The sequence below is a fragment of the Pollicipes pollicipes genome, unplaced genomic scaffold (assembly GCF_011947565.3).
Source record: "Pollicipes pollicipes isolate AB1234 unplaced genomic scaffold, Ppol_2.1 Scaffold_3087;HRSCAF=3621_pilon_pilon_pilon, whole genome shotgun sequence".
Taxonomy (NCBI): Eukaryota; Metazoa; Arthropoda; class Thecostraca; order Pollicipedomorpha; family Pollicipedidae; genus Pollicipes; species Pollicipes pollicipes.
In genome coordinates, this window is record NW_023596225.1 from 34,538,922 (window position 1) to 34,556,603 (window position 17,682).

General features: G+C 50.8%; 1 protein-coding gene across 1 annotated transcript in view; it reads left to right on the plus strand.

Moving 5' to 3' along the window:
• The first annotated feature begins 4,741 nt into the window (after positions 1-4,741).
• Positions 4,742-17,682, plus strand: part of LOC119090063 (myelin transcription factor 1-like protein) — an 80,135-nt gene continuing 67,194 nt past the window's right edge. The window contains exons 1-2 of the mRNA XM_037212857.1: positions 4,742-4,790; positions 5,176-5,270. Coding sequence (XP_037068752.1) covers positions 4,742-4,790; positions 5,176-5,270 — 144 coding nt within the window. The remainder of the gene's footprint in view (positions 4,791-5,175; positions 5,271-17,682) is intronic.

Here is a 17,682-nt window from a genome sequence, read left to right on the forward strand (position 1 = left end):
CACTTTGCCAAATCAGCTTAGGTCTTAGCCGTAGCGATTGACTTAGCGTACCCCAAAGGCTTACTTGGTTGCCGGGTTAGGGTCGCGTCGTTTTGACCATTGTGATTTTCTTCCAGCATCCTAATGTCTTGAATGCAAAAATAATTTAGAATATCCCATGACGCCACTTAACAGACAACAGACATTTAACAGACAACAGACAACATGACGCCATCTAACAGACAGATTGCCACGATACAGTATTTCCAATGTTGCAAGCGTGCCACTTGCGCAACCGCATCAAAGTACGTGGAGGCATGCACCAGCAAGTCGGAAAACGTCTTACCTGGCCATGGCTCAACGTTACCACCAAGCAGCACTATGAAGAGCAGCCCTATCAGACAGGGCGGAGAGGTTTATCCTCTTCGTTCCAAGGAGCACAGCTCCCTCCTCCCTAGCAGGGAGCTGTGGTAGTGGAAATTATGTAACGGAGGGGAGCTGGTTGCTATAGAGAAGAGAACTGCAACAGATGGGAGGACTGCTCCATGCGAAAACACCATGTCGGGTGTTGCTGATCACAGCGGAATGACCAATCTCGCTCAGACCACTGCTAGTAACCCGTCAGGTGGCACAGTTGCAGACTGAGGCCCAGAGCAAACTGCACCTGTCACAATCGGCGCTGTGCCGCGTCCGTGAGACATCGCCACAAGTGTCGCGAGGACTATAAAAGCCCGCGTGCGGACTGTCAGGCTGAATTCCTACACCAACGGAGCTCCATATCGCATACTTAAAACCGAAGCGCTCATCGGTTTCATTACAGTTGATAGGTTTTTGACTATCGCTTCCCTTCGCATGGCCTATAGCCATGCTCTGCGCTGTTAAGACTAAGCAGATTATTGTTTTGTGCCTTAGTGCGATATGTGTGTCAGTTGCAGGTGGGTTCTTGGATGTGGCAATGCTCCTCATTCGACTCACTTTGTTCATGCCCTGTTCACTTCTCCACTTCTTCCCCCTGCTTTTGCTTTTCACTCTCCTCTTCTGCCATCTCCCTTTGCCTTCTTCCTTCTTCTCTCCGTCCATCGTTATAATCGATGTCTTCTTTCAAATCGCCTACCTACGATAGTATGTAAACAGCGCAGTATTCTTACAAGGTTTATTGCATTTCACTACATATCGATAAGGGTGTTTGAGAAAAGCGAATGAACTTCAGCGTGTGAAATGGGAATGACTTTCACATGCATGATGAGAACTGGAAATGGGTGCTTGTCAAATACACCACTAAAAGCAAACTATTACACAAAGGCAGCAGCCACAGAATGAGCAATTCCATATTGCAGATCGACTCCATACCGTTGTGCCTGTTGCTTTGTTACGTTGATGATCCATAGTAGGCCCGCAGATGAGTCCTCTCACTCTCATCACGAAGCACCTGTTAGTGCCGGCTGCTGCTGATGAGGTCCTCTCGCTTCAGGCCTGTCATGTCCCGACACAAGCTGGTTTCTGCTGTTGACCAATGAGGGAAAGACTGGTAACTGCTACCAGATGTCGACGTACGAAGCCAACTGGGTCGCAGCGGAAAGGCACTGCCAATACCTGAACTCACACCTAGCCAGCATTCACGCCCTGTACGAGAACAGCTTGGTGTTCGACAACGTCGCCAACAAACGCAACGCATGGATTGGCTTCAACCAGCGGGCCTACCCTGGCTACTGGGAATGGTCTGACCACACGCGGGCCGATTTCGACTTCTGGCTGCCCGGCTACCCTGACAGCGCGGCTGATGGTCACGACTGCGCTACTCTCGTGGACTCGCTTAACACACGGTGTGGCGAGTGGGTAAACGCACCTTGCGAGACCCAGCTGTTTTTCGTGTGCCAGACGGCGGCAATGTAGGCTGGTTCAGCCGCGGCGGATCAGGGTCTGGTTATGAGAAAAGGCGTGCCGAAGGCAAGAGACCCTACATTTCCCGTGAGCGAGTTAACGTCTGGTAAGGGGTGGTAGATGTGCGTGGCAGGGCTGTTATTGGTGGTAGACGTGCGCGGCAGGGCTGTTATTGATGGTAGACGTGCGTCAGGTACACATCGTTTGTGATCGTGCTTGTATCTCTGGTTTCGAAATGTAAGCAGACCTCTTCCCAAGACCAGTGAGCCACCCAAAGCAAAACGGTGCACGCGCACTCGAAAACGCTACCAACCGAAAGCCACCAACGGATCACGTAGGAGAGAGTAGGGTGAATTGCATCAAAATTTATTCTGAGCTCCATATTGTTCTGACGTGTCAGAACGAAACTAATATTCCTATATCTGCAGACAGCTATGACCTTCTGCTTCATATGGAGCGCGAAAGTTTTGGAGAGCTCTTGCTTGTTTTCTCTTTGATAAATGACTTCTGAATGACCTGCTTTTAGATGAGACAACGTGTCCCATCCTGGGGTATATCGCATCATGCGGTGGGGGAAGTTGTGCTTGTGTCATTTTTTCATAGAGTGAGTCGTATCGCAAGCAAGCTGGGTGCGTTACGACATTTAGACCAATTACGCTGCTCTGGGCTATTTTATAATTAGTCGTGATTACGACATGACATGACATTTATATCAATCAGCGTTTATTTTGCAAATTATTCTACTTCCGGTTGGTTGTTTAAGAAGAAATCCTGGGTTTACATGGACATATAACTGTCGACTTGTTTTCTGGATGACAATAAAGTTATCACAAATCATGTCAGCCATCATGAACTGTAAGGTCGAAATAACAACCGATCAAAAGTCGACAATAAGGCTATGGTTGTTTAGAAGAGAAATCCTCCTGGGTTACATGGACATATAACGTTGTCGACTTGTTTTCTGATGACAATAAATTAAATCACAATCATGTTCAGCCAATCATGAACTGTAGTCAGCAATAACAACCGACAAACGTCGACAATAAGCCAAGTCCCAATGACATATTTATCCGTACAATTGTATCACTGATCTTACGACTGCTCCACAAACAAACCGTTACAACACGTACCTTCCCACATCTTAGAAGAAAGTTCGCGTCAACCCAAAATCTTTGGAAAGCAAACGCCAAATGTTTTGCAGAAGATACGACAGACTCACCTCCCCACCACTCACCACAACATTCAGATTGGTCTAATTATACCGCAAACCCCAAACACAACACCGTTCACTTTTGTTCCCAACGGCCCACAAAACACAAATTTGTGGCGCCCTTCCCAAGGCACGTGCACTGTGTAGTCAGAAGTGCACTGACAGGTAGAGGGAGCTACTATGCTTCAGCGGAGTGACCTAAGACTGCCATCCATCGCATAGATTTGGAATAAATCACCCTGATACTACTTGGACATGACACAGCTAACCCCGCTCTCCCCTACTTTCGGCAGGTGAGCGGCGAGGGTTCTAATTTGATGGTGCAAGCCGGTGACAAGGCAGCTAGCTGCCAGCGTACAGTAGCCGGGCCAAGAAGTCCAGTCAGGGCGACCCGTGCCCGAATCAGGGGCTCGGTCCGACATCACGCTCGTTCACAGCTGTTGTCGTGCCCGAGACCGCGGGACCGCGTTAATGAGAGTGAATCAATGTTTGACGACTACCTGGGCGGGCTGATTCGGAACGATCGAAGGTTGAACCGAACGTTTCGATGAGGCGACTCTTCGAGTGTGTAAGTCAGTAGCTGAACATTTAGACGCCGAACACGTGGTGGAGTAGAGGCACACGGCGCATTGCAAACGTAGTTCGTTTTGGACTTAACTGGCCAATAGCCTTGCAAAACACTCTCTTGACGCGTTAAATATATCAGGCCATGCCAGAAGAGTGCAAAGAACTTGTGAGCAAAATAACAACGGGAGAATTTTGAATAGAAGCCTTCAGCTTCAACCAACGCAGAAAACAGCAACTTCCCCATTTGTGCAGCGTAATGTTGGGCTCACTAGGTGGTGGCGCTATGGCGTAGACAGACGCCGGGCTGCAACACTGGCGAACCACTGACGCACTATGATCCCTTACGGCCTTTGCTGAAAACATAGCTTTGAGAAAAAAAATATCCTTGAATGCAGAGTGTCACGAAAAATGTAAGGTAGTGTGAAGACCAGGACGCGATGTTTCAGCTTCTTACACAAGAAGGAACTCAATATATGTGCTTCATGTAATGCCTTCAAGATGCTCCACTTGCACTTGCGCCACACAGTTGCCTAACCCCGGTACTGATCTTCCACTGTCATTCATCTTCCTGACACGTTATGTCGACAGTCTCAAAGCAAGTAACAGCGTGTGTGAATATGTTGCGGTAACCGTGAATCCACTTGGATATTGATGACCGTTAAATACGCGGAATTAAAAACAGCGTGATACAAATTTAATGCATCCTCCCGCTTACTCCAAAACCAAAATAAAACCGACTTATATCTGTCGTATGTGGACATTTTTCGCAAATGTGCGGGCATTATTTTCATTTGTTTGCTGCCAAACGATTTCAGAGCATACTCACCATGTCGCATAACAACATAAGCTGCTGGATGCGTCCTCATTGCCTACGTGATTGATTCTACAACATGTTTGGCGTGCATACAGAACTAAGCATTGCCACTAATGTTGCACCATCGATATGCGATAGAAAGCCTGTGCCTCTTTGTGTACTCCCGCGAGCTCTTACTTCCCGCCCTGGGTATCTTCCACCGAAAGACCGTCCAACATGCGTTTCATTGGGGTAGGCCAGGGAGGCACATCTGTCAAATTAGATCGTCTTCAGCACGTAATGGCAGATTGATGGCGGGGCCGGAGCGTGACCTGGCGGAGGAGATGAGCGGCCCGGCAGGCGACGCAACACAGCAACACCAGCCGAGGGCCGAGCAGACCTGCCGGCCGAACCGGAGCGTGACCTGGCGGAGGAGATGAGCGGCCCGGCAGGCGACGCAACACAGCAACACCAGCCGAGGGCCGAGCAGACCTGCCGGCCGAACCGGAGCGTGACCTGGCGGAGGAGATGAAGTCGGCCCCTGCAGGCCGACGCAACACAGCAACACCAGCCGAAGTGCCGAGCAGACCTGCCGGCCGCAACCGGAGCGTGGACCTGGCGGAGGAGATGAGCGGCCCCGTGAGTGCGATCGCAAACACAGCAAACACCAGCCGAAGGCCGAGCAGACCTGTCTGCCGAACCGGAGCGTGACCTGGCGGAGGAAGATGCAGCGCTGGCCCGGCAGGTCGACGCAGCAACCACACAGCAACACCAGCCGAGGGCCGAGCAGACCTGTCGGCCGAACCGGAGCGTGACCTGGCGGAGGAGATGAGCGACCCGGTGAGTGACGCAACACAGCAACATCAGCCTGAAGGCCGAGCAGACATGACGGTGGACCGTGTCAGCAAATGTGTTTTTTTGTTGAGAATCACATCTTTGCCTATGAATTCTAGCTTCTTGTAGTCAGCTTACTTGCCACAATTCAGCCGCTTATCGAGTTACCCAATGGTATTGTGCTCTAGTTGCATGTAAATATGCCCTTTGACATCGGTCTTGTCATGCTTTATGCACAGCAAGTTGGTGCCCATGGCACAACTGAAGCAATGTCAAGTCAAGTAAGGCTTAAGTGAAGCATTTTGACACGGAAAACCACTCACAGGCAATGTTAACATCGCGACGAAGGACACCTCGTGGTCGCACTCCACACTGTGTGTGGCGTGCCGAAAGACCCAGCACGGCACTGTTACCCTTTGGGCCGAACTGGAAAGCAGTGATGTGAGCATTGATCCGTGATAAAAGCTATGCCTATATTGTAATGCTTTGATAGTTAACAAGAATCGTAGTCTGTACAGTTTGCAGCATCACTGCGCTATCAGACATCGGGTAGCTCCTTTTCTTAGCACCTCTCGTCGCAAGATGCTTTGCATCCCCATAACATCACGTAGTTAGTATTCACAGTAAACATTTTCGCCAATAAACTCCATCAGTCGGAGTTTGCAAGGTCAGTCCTGATAGCAACTCATTCAGTCCTGCTCGCGCCGTCACATTGTCTCCGCCAGATTCAGTCTCACTGATATATTTCATTTCCTAGCGCTTGTCTCAGTTGCAGTCGCCCCGACACACCGCAAACGTCCCCTTCGCTCGAGGTCTCTCCTAACTTTCTACTGACGCCTCCTTCAATCCCAGCCTCATCTGACACCCACACAGATATCTCCCTTGGTCTGAGTCTCCCCGACTCAGGTCTCCCCCAGTCTCGGTCTCCTCCCGGCAACCGTCCAACATCTCCTTCAGTTCGTTTCCGCCGCCTCTCCTCTCTCCCCAATAGCCGCTGGCCCCCGCGCCACGTACCTCAAACTGTCGGAAGTATTTCTCAGCAGAACTGGGGCCGTTCGGCGCCAGAAACGTCACGTCTGAAGCCGCGCCACCCCAACTGTCGTAATTACACAGCCTAACGAATTCGCAAACAGCGGCGGGCTGACCAGCGACGGACAGCGGCAAGCAAACAGCCGAGGATTTGCTGCCGATACACTGGACATTGTGGAGATGGGGGGGATGGGGGTGGGGGAATCGGGCGTGGCTAAAGGGACGGGGAGTCTGAGGTGGTTGAGAGCTCGGCGTGGTGGACTGGTCTGACGAGGAAGTTTGAATCATTGGGATTCAATGTTACAAAGCTGGAAGTAAGGATCGAGCCCTCAGGTGGCTTGTTCCTTATCCTCTGTCACACACTGCCTTGCTCGTCGCGGGAGGTGGAAGAGAACTTGGCTTGAAAGAAAATCACGCTGCGTAAATGCGGATGCCTTGCACAACACGCATATTCTTTTAGGTAAAATTGCAACATTTTAAAATCGGGCGGCATACGTGGAAGCCACTATAAGTCGCGCATTCTATATCATGAATTCCTCATTCATTTTCTGCAGTGTCTGAGCTTGACAGTGTTACTCACAGATCGCGGGCGACTTTTTATAATCCATCTCTCAATTAACGGAGACTTTTAATTTCGCGCGCCTGCGGCAGTCGCAACAGCTGCCGCCGAGGGCGGTACGACTCAGAGGGTGAGCGACTCCACACGGAGGAGGGATGTAGCGGGCGGGGAGGATACGCCGCCCCAGTGCTGGGAGTGCGAGCGGCTCCACACGGAGGGATGTGGCGGGCGGGGAGGATACACCGCTCGGGTGCTGGGAGTGCGAGCGGCTCCACATGGAGCGGTGTGGCGGGCGGGGGGATACGTCGCCCGGTTGCTGGGAGGGCGAGCGGCTCCACACGGAGCGGTGTGGCGGGCGGGGAGAACACAGCGAGACACGCGTGCTACACAGAGCCTCGTGCCTTGGCAATCAGCTACCGTTTGACACTTTGTGGCTCGTTTACTTGGATTTGAATACGACTGGCATATCAGCAGCAAATTTTCCTATTTGTAAGTATGATCCGAAGTGCTGCAGCCGTTAAAACAACTTACAGAGGTAAAAGGCTTTCCTGCAGTAGTAGGTCAAAAAAGTAAACGGTGAGCGCTTTTTGTTCTTGGAAGCAATTCGACTTCCGACTTGTTCTTGGAAGTAAGCAGAAATCGTATGCTGCATCTGTCGTCGGTTGCGCCTTTTCATCAGATGGTCACTGTGTCACGAAGCGAAGTCTCTGCATGTCATATGTCATGTCACATGTCATGATAAATGCCACATGCCAGGTGGCATATCGCAAGCCAATCAGCATCTGCAAAGCACGAATGGTAATGGGCTTTTAAAAGTTGAATGCGAGCGATAATATCCATGTATCCTCCAGGTTTGCCGTCCGGGTGTGAAAACCTAGCGGGCCGTTCAATGTCGTGCCACGAAGTATCTCAATGTTTATTTTCGCTTTTCCTTAGAAAAGAAAACGCCAGGAGAGACAACATCGGTGAGTAGTTGGCTTCTCATCCACCATTTTGGGGTGTGAGTAGATCTCTGATTGTTCATCTTTATTCCGCAGCACGTGCTGAATATATTTATCGCTTCTCCTCGCGCTGTTCAGGTACTAATTAGATTACCACCGCTTGGTTGGAGTCATTTTCTGCCGCTATGAATATATGAACTAGTAGGTCCTCTCCGTCCGGGGCTGCCGCGGCCATTTTTGACCTAACTTTGACTGGATCCGCGGGCCAATTTATCTAATTACAAGTCTTCCGCGAGAGACTCGGCCCGAGTAATGAGAACCTAGCCAGCTGGCGGCGCCTGGAGGAGGCTTCGCGAGCCGACGGCTGTTTCCATTCAACTAGCACTGCATGTAAAGCAGCAGACGCTGCGCTGCACTGATAACTTGCAGCCGCTTCCGCTGCCACTGCGGTCAACTATCAGTCAGTGGGCCATATGGTCCGTGTTCTCGCAGTGTAAGTTTCCATGATGGAATCGTCACATTAGGGCGTTCACGGATGGGAGGCGTATGGACTGTGGTCTGCGCGGCGTAAACCACACGCTGAGATGCTACTGAAGATGGACTTCACAAACCACTGAAGTGTGATCACTCAAGCCAATGATATACTTTTGGAGCGTTGCCACATAAACAGACATAGGATACGGGTGCGACTGGGTTGGAGCATCGTATGTGTCCATCGTCTCACATGGTGGGGACACAACTAGCATGGGGCACATTACACGAGCCCTTGTTGTATTTGATCGGGAGCCTTCTAAATGAGGTTTAATTCTCAAAATATGACTCTGAGTCATGCATTCTTGGCAGATGCACAATAGCACTTCACTCAATACAAATGTGAAGGGTAAAGAGTGATACCTGAGTGAAGCAGCGACAGACACGTAGTGGCCTGCCAATGACCCCACCCCACTGGAATGAAGCAGTGACAGACACGTAGTGGCCTGCCAGCGACCCCACCCCACCGGAATGAAGCAGTGACAGACACGTAGTGGCCTGCCAGCGACCCCACCCACTGGAATGAAGCAGTGACAGACACCCACTGGAATGAAGCAGTGACAGAACACGTAGTGGCCTGCCAGTGACCCCACCCCACTGAATGAAGCAGTTGATCAGACACGTAGTGGCCTGCCATTGACCCCACCCCACTGGAATGAAGCAGTGACGACCGTAGTGGCCTGTCAGCGACCCCACCCCACTGGAATGAAGCAGTGACAGACACGCAGTGGCCTGCCAGCGACCCCACCCCACTGAATGAAGCAGTGACAGACACGTAGTGGCCTGCCAGCGACCCCACCCCACTGGAATGAAGCAGTGACAGACACGTAGTGGCCTGCCAGTGGACCCACCCCCACTGGAATGAAGCAGTGACAGACACGTAGTGGCCTCCAGCGACCCCACCACCACTCCCCATTATCTGAGTCCCGTGAAAATCAGTCAGGACTGTCGAGGGTCACGACTTTTGCCGCCAGATACACGAACCGGTCACGTGCTCTGGTGGCTGGAGCATTCCTTGTAAGCAGTGTCTACGGCATCCGCCTGCAATCGCAAGTGTCCTGGCTGTGCGTTCGTGACTAGCAGTCAGACAAGGGCAGCAGCCACTGATGCGCTCGCTTCGAAGCCACAGAGTTTAACATCTTACATGTGCTTGACCATTACGCGGACGGCTAATACCACCTAGTGCAGTCTAACGTGTCCGATCAAAGCATGTCTACGAGTTCATTCATACTTTCTCTGGGGTCTTATCTTTCATGGGCTCGGAAGAGACGAACGTCATTCAGCTACACTTGCGACATACGGCACATCCGGCGGTGCTTCACCGATAAAGACAGGTGGCCCGATATAGCACAGTGCTATGGGAAGAAGAGCACATGCGAATTTCCCAGCTTGTGCGGAGTCAAAGACACCTGTGCCGGCTTTCTGTGAACCAAGGATATTTATATGGAAGCCCGGCGACAACTGGCTTTTCCCATATAGCAAAACTTTTGACCCGGTTAAAGGTATGTTTGCAACGGAGTTCTCAACGCGTCGGACGCGGGATAGCCGAGGGCTGCCAACATAACACATGAAAGACTATGAAAGCGGCTACCGTCTCAACTTAGCTTGAGTCCCGGATGAGCGGTCGGACGTTTATAATAAGCCAATCACGAACATGCTCCACGTCACATTCGGTTTCAAGGATTCGCTAAACCGTAGGAGAGAACGACCGTTCTATTGCTCATCTGTTATGAACATCATACGGAACATTTTAGCTCACATGAACATCTCAGATAACGGGTGGACGTTGGCGCACCCATGGTAAAAAATAATAATAAGTAGTCATAGTTGCACTGAGCATCTAGGACAAATGCGATACATTATCTCTAGCGCTACATGGAAGAAGAGGAGGCATACATTTGCAAAACGCCGGTCACGTTCTGACTCAAAAGCCAAAGTGGACGCGTCAGGTGACCTTAGAATCCGCGTATCGCCACATTGCATCCTCTGAGACTGCGGTGCCCAAGACGGCTCGGAAAATGTATCGTAGGGTTTTATCTTCCACGAAAGCGTGTTTTTTAACAGTGGTCGAAGGATTTCAAGTTACTGGCAAGCAAGTGATGATATTCCGGATGTTTTGAGCTTGAACATATGATACCTGAAAGTAGTAGGTAGTACTTGTGCCCACCGCTAAATAATTATTCATTAGGTCTCTGATAATGAGACGCTGGATCCCGACTTTTTTAATCAGCATGTTTTGCATGCCAAATTTGCAGCTCATCTTTCCTTTCTCCTGGCAAGATTCCTTACGCCAGGTCGCTATGGATTTTAGCCTGGCGTCTGGGTTTCCATGCCACAGAAGTTTCAACCGGGGCTTCAAATGTCGCCCCTAAAAATCGATGGCGTCTTCTCGAACATTTGAAGCCCTCCGCTTGGACTTCATGGGCACACACCCACCTGTAGCCAAATGAGTGGTGTGGTGGTTCATCTCATTATGGTATGACGATAATTTCATGCAATCTACGTGCTATGAATATAGCGACGAGATATCAACTTATTAACGGGTCCGAAAATTAAATGGTCTGAAAAGTTATCGTGTTGTAATTTTCATTTTCCATCCGTTTTTGTGTGGCCTCGCGTATCTCACCATATACCAGTCCTTGTGATCCATAAGCACACAAACAAGCCAGCATATAATATTAGTCTCCACAATGCATCCTGAATTAAGCAAGAAAAAAAACACCAGTCTACGTATGGGCATAACCCCAGCTTTCATATCTGAAGGCATCATGCATGCCTGGGCGACGGTGAAATAATCTGCGCGAAAAAGTATGTACAAGTTGGTAGGCATGTATCTTCCAAATAGTTCGTCTTTACACAATACAAATAGTTCCTAAAAATAATTTATTAGTCCTTAAAAAACAAACCAAACCAAACAACAAACACACAAATAAAACAAAAGATATAAAAAATGTGGAATGCTCCCTTTAAGCTGTTGTTGGACTGTAGCGAGCCTTGCTGTGGGCGGTGGTGATGCCGGGATAATTGTTGGGTCTCAGAAATGGCAGGGTGCCAATAAAAATAACCCAACTATAAGGATCTCGTGGGCCATTACGAAAGTGCAATTAGCAAAGTAAAAAGTGGTCCGAGTCTACCGCGCCTGCCTCTTAAGTCAAACGTTTTGGCCATTTTTATTGGCTTGCTGTTGCAGATGAATGGTGCTTGCCTTATTCACCTCGAGTGCTTTTCACTTCAAACACAAATCAGGATTAAATTATTTCGCCTCTAGAGCACTCACATGACTTCTAATTGCTTGACTTTCTTGGACGTAAACATGCCAAGTGGCCAGAAGTGACTAATCGCCATAAGCGGTAACGGGAGTATACACGTATAAATACTGAGAAACCTTCCTTCGCTGGGCATGAGAAGGTTTGATTTGGATCAGTAAACATCTTCAAATGAGAGAATGCTTTTTGTGTCTTTTTGCAGGGCATCACGTGGAAGTACCTTGTGTTGAAGTGATCATGTCTACAGATCGAGTTAGCTAATTTGGAATTCATTTGACCGAGGTGAAGGAAAACAACCATGATTTAGAATATTGCACTTCCAAGCCATACAAATCCTGGGCTTTGTTCCAGTGACCGTTTTCCCCTCCTGTCGGCTGATGGCAGCGATGTAAGCCATTCATGAATGGCGAAGAAGGAACGAATCTTCTGGGCGGAAAGGATAGCGTAATACATTTGCCGACATCACAATTTGCGCTCTGGGGGAATCACGGAGATCAAACGGCAAGGTCGTGAAGCCGCTTGCCTCTACGCATTGTAACTCAAAGGGCCGCCTAACATTGTCAAGTTTGCAGTGCCCTTTCCCAAACTATTTCATGAAATATAGTAATATGTTTATGTCTGGGCAAATGAGCTAGCACGCCATGCCTTGAACTATAGCTATGCATGTAGCTCTCGCATCCATGGTTAACAGCCTTCGGAGGCGAATTGTTGTGTTTTGGCTGCGAGAGCCGTTCCCGGAAAACACCTTGACGTGGCCCGTGCTGGCTTCTGTTGGGATGGCAAAGAAAAGCGGGCCGCCCACACACGGATCTTGTGCGGACAGTCCGTTCTTTCTGCTGTTCCACCAGCAATATCTGACGTAATCGACGCGTTGACACGGTCACGGCGCTTATCTCGGGGCAACACAAACTGCGTTTGAAGTCCAGTGGCCGCCAGGTGTAGCCAGGATTTGCAACACGGAGGAGGCCTATTCGAATTTGTAACAGGAGAGTTGAGTTTTATTAAGACTGATTTCCAGACACATCTGCAGTATCTGCGCGATACGAACGTACTACAGACATCACACACGCTTAAAGGCACTGCGCACATCAGTGGGCTTCAAATTGCTCGAAATTGCCCGTCTACCGTGGTGCCGGAAACACCTTTCTGAGCGGCGTAACGCACATATCCACTCTGTTGTCCTCTGACCATGTCACTGAATCACTCCCGATGATAGCGGCAGGTCACCTTTCACTGTAGCAACTGGACAAAAAGACACAATTAATTACGTTATCACTTTGAGGGACTATGTTTAATAGTGTCATGATAAAAAACATGAACTCAGTCATGTTGGGAGAGGGGGGGGGAGGGAAAGGGGGAGGCTCATGCCCATGAGCCTCGTCCTGGCTGTGCTCCCAGTGGCCACAGGTTAACCATTGATCAGAGAGCCGCTACACATCACAGCGCATGAGTGCAGTTCGTCATAGCACGATGGGATATTGGTCTTGTTTTCCACGGCTACAAATGCCAGTATCCATTAAGTGCCTTTGGAACACAAGTAATGCAAACTTCGTTACAGTGCCGGTGTAGCGTAACGAGTATTGGATGATTCTACATTTGTACCGAATTGGGCGGTCGAATAGTGAATAATCAGATTGAAAAAAAGTTTTCGATAGGAGCACCATGAGCTTTGTGACGAAACAACGCGTTTTTCTCGCAATACATCTGGACTTTGATTGATATCGTCGTTTAAACCAGCACCCCCTGACGTATTGAAGATCGGCTATTTCCAAGACGTTATTTTTGGCTATTTCCAATGCAGCTCGAAATGCTCTTGTGTCAGAGGCCGCGGCATCACAGCGTACCTGTCGGCAAATCAGACAATGCATATGATTGGTAACGCAAAAGACAAAGCACACAATTTCTAAAACAGTGACTTCGATATTTGACGACCACGTCCGAGGAGACTGTTTAACCAATTCATCGGCAAGTTTGGATTCCTAAACGTGACGGGTTTGGAAATAAAAAAATTATCCTATCATACTAAAGGAACAATGTGTGTATGTGTGTACGCCACCGATTCTCAGGGATTCTTTGGGGTCATGCGCAGGCTAAACGATGAGGATTTTTTAACGATTTTACAAGACCAAGGACTGCTGACAGAGTGCAGAAGTGTCATGTCAAATTTCTGTATTTCGAAAAAAACGTTGTGGGCAAAACAGGGTCGCAAAAATTTTCATAGGCCCTTTCAGAAATGTGAATGTACTAAAGGTACACAACATTGCGATACCATTCTTGCCGTGGCGAGATTTTTATAAGTATGCTCATTAAGTAGTTATACGAGCAGTCACATGTTACACCTCGCGTTGGCTCGTTTTTCAAGTTTGTTCGACCCTCTCAATGCTGTCAATATCCAGCTGCAGGTTTCATGCTACTTTTGAATCGCTGCTTACTTTCGGATTGGGACGGCAAATATTTATGGCCTAGTAAATGCCCGACAGGTTCGTTGTCAGAAGTTAAACTTTTCCACTGACAAGTCTTCAATGCTGTGACTGAATGGAAACTAATTCTTAGTTTGAACAGCACTGGCCCAGGGGATGTATGTGCAAGAGAAAGCAATCGACATTGAAAGGTAAACAGGAACAAGCTGTGATATGAGTGCCTGGAATCAAGTTGACGGAGAAGCTAGAGCTGCGGCAAGCTGAGAACCTACTTAGCCCTTGCAGGAGGGGCTCTCAATCGCATCCACCTCATCAAATCACGGATAGCTATTATATATCAGAGGCTCAGAGCACTTTCTAATGCAATTGATGCGCCCCGTTAATCATTGCCATTGCCGGCAATATTATAGATGAGCGGCAAAGTGAAACTACCTGCCCACACAACATTGATTCCGCACTTGTTAATCATGCATTCTTGCAAATTTTCCAAGTGCGTTCAGCTCCTTGTTTCTGTTGCTGTTCCACGTGTTGCTTCTTCAAAATGGTTGCATCGCATTCAACACGTACGCACGCACCTTCCACATCCCCGCAAAACCAAAACATCAGCGCGTTCTCAAAAAACTTCGCCAAAGCCGCCGCATGTACCATACTCGTTCCACCGCCGGCATAACGCACACTTACCCACGCCTCGTGGGTCGATAACTTGATTCTTTTATGCCTGACTTGGTCCATTAGCCCGCTTTGTCTCCTGGGTGCGCGCGTCGTCTCCGCCGATAAATTCCGGGAGGCCGGCGGCGCGGCCCCGGACGCGACCCGGACCGCTCCCGCCGCCACCGCCACGGCCGCGCGCTCGGCGGGCGGCCCAATCATGGAGGCTGGCCGACCTGCTCACCAAGGTATTTATGAGCCGATATAAACAATAGGGCTGCGCCCGGCCACGCCGCCGAGCACGGTCGGCCGTGCTTTACGACGACAGTAACGGAGCGGCCGGACGTGGCGCTTCGCTCCCCGGCCGGGCGGGGCGCCGGGGTCAGGGGTGTCTCGGAGTCGGGGGACGGCCAGCTGGGGTTAGGACGAGACGCTGGGATCAGGGGTGTCCCGGAGTCGGGGGACGGCCAGCTGGGGTTAGGACGAGACGCTGTGATCAGGGGTGTCCCGGAGTCGGGGGACGACCACCTGGGGTTAGGACGAGACGCCGGGGTCAGGGGTGTCCCGGAGTCGGGGACGACCAGCTGGGGTTAGGACGAGACGCCGGGGTCAGGGGTGTCCCGGAGTCGGGGGACGGCCAGCTGGGGTTAGGACGAGACGCTGGGATCAGGGGTGTCCCGGAGTCGGGGGACGGCCAGCTGGGGTTAGGACGAGACGCCGGGGTCAGGGGTGTCCCGGAGTCGGGGGACGACCAGCTGGGGTTGGGACGAGACGCCGGGGTCAGGGGTGTCCCGGAGTCGGGGGACGGCCAGCTGGGGTTAGGACGAGACGCCGGGGTCAGGGGTGTCCCGGAGTCGGGGGACGACCAGCTGGGGTTGGGACGAGACGCCGGGGTCAGGGGTGTCCCGGAGTCGGGGGACGGCCAGCTGGGACTGGTACGAGACGCCGGGGTCATGGGTGTTCCGCGGTCGAGGGACGCCCAGCTGGGGCTAGGGCAGTCGGCACTCAGGCTGTATGTGTGAAGGAGGGGGGGGGGGAATAAAGCAGGTGGAAGTGTCAGATGAAGCATACCTTGGAAACCAGATGTGAACTGCCCGTCGGGAACGAAGGCTCGACCAAAAGCAGTGGGTGTCCCAGGTATTAGCATGAGTCAAACGCCGACCGTCAGTGGGTGGATTGGCAGTCTGCCGGCTGAGCCGACCACCAGAGGTCAGCAAAAGGCCAAAACACGAAACTCAGCTATGTCGTTCGTGGGATATCCATCGGAGAGTTCGCACCATAACCAACGCTCTGACTCAGCGGCTATTGCATGTATTTGTTTACGCACGCCCGTCTGTAATCCGTAGGAACAAGAGAAAACGGTCAGAAGCAGGCTTAAATGAGCTATTAATCTCGGAGAGGCAGTACGTGTAAACTCAAGCAGGTCTTCTTCAACCAATCGACGGCGCCACAAACGACGGCTAACTCAGCCCTCGCCCCTCTGTCTGCTCCACCCCAGTGCACAATGCCAGCGCAACATAGCCCATGCATATTCAACAGGCCCGTCGTAAGTGATTCTGATCGTAATTTGAAAGTCGTTCTTAGATGCTGCAGATACTTAGGATTTCATTAAACATCAACTTGATGTGTTGCCGATAGCGGCACGGGAATTCATCCCGAGGCGCCATAAACAAATATGGGGCGAGCCGCCTACTCAGCCCAGCTAACTGCCGACGCCAGCTCCAAGACGGCGCGCGGAAATAAAGGCCGAAAACCCGCACCTGAGTCGCATTCATTTCGGCTGATGAAGGTTCTAATGACAGAAGGGGCGCCCACAGTGCATTTCCGGTAGAGAGCCATCCATAAAAGGAAATATTTGCGGAGCATCAACCCCACCGCAGTCCGAGTGCGTGTTTCAGGGTTGAGAGTTTTAAAGTTTATAACGTTTCATCACAGATGTAACGAAATGCTGTGTGTGGGCTCATGTTAACATACCTATGCTTACATCAAAGGCCCATAATCAGCTAATGCACATTCGCAGTCAAGAAATATACATCGGAATGCGTAGCTTTTATATGCACGACAGTGTCCCTGGCTCATACGCAGATGCAGCATAATTAATTAGCTTAATGGCTTACTTTATTGGCCTATAAAAGTGAGAAGAGGGTATAGATAGAGAAAGAGGAGAGAGAGAGAGAGAGAGAGAGAGAGAGAGAGAGAGAGAGAGAGAGAGAGAGAGAGAGAGAGAGAGAGAGAGAGAGAGAGAGAGAGAGAGAGAGAGAGAGGAGAGAGAGAGGAGGAGAGAGAGAGAGAGAGAGAGAGAGAGAGAGAGAGAGAGCAGTCCATCTTTTCCCTTTCCGGTTGTTTCCAATCGGGTTCCGTCGCGGCCGCAGGGCACAATGGGCATCGTAAAACTTCTCTGCTGTACAACGTCCAGGAGAATAGCCCATCGCTGACTGGGCGAGAGACCGCGAGCACGAATTATCTGGTGCTAAAAACAAGTGATTCCTTTGGGTTTTGTTCTGCGGCAAAAAGCAGCGGGCTGTTGGCAGATTGGTTGACCGAGTGTTTACCTGATCGGAAGACGAAATTCCCGAGGGGTTTGTATGGTCTGGCCACAGCTTTCTTAGAGATACGCGCTGGAATTGAAGTCGCATGTATTTTTAAAGAAAAGTTTTGCAATGCTGGTGTGTATCCGCGCAAACATGTTGTGAAAACACCGTGCGCAATGAACCATCCACGGCAACTGTTTGCGCAATAAAGCAACTGGCTGTCTGATACCCTGAGTCCTCAGAGCCGCCAGGCTACTCCGTTGCCGCCGACCTAGGCTCAGCCACCTCGTCTGCAGGTCCTCTGCCGCCACAGCCCCTCACCCAGTCATCACCTCCTGCCCGCGGCGGCCCCGTGGATGGCCGTACCAACTGTGGCGCTCCAGTGGCGTCGCCGGGCGGCCAGAGTGGCGCCGTGCGCCGAGATGGGCCCCGCGCGTGCCGTGCCGCCGACAAAAAAGTCGCGCGGGCTGCCGGCGAGCGCCCGCCACCCGGC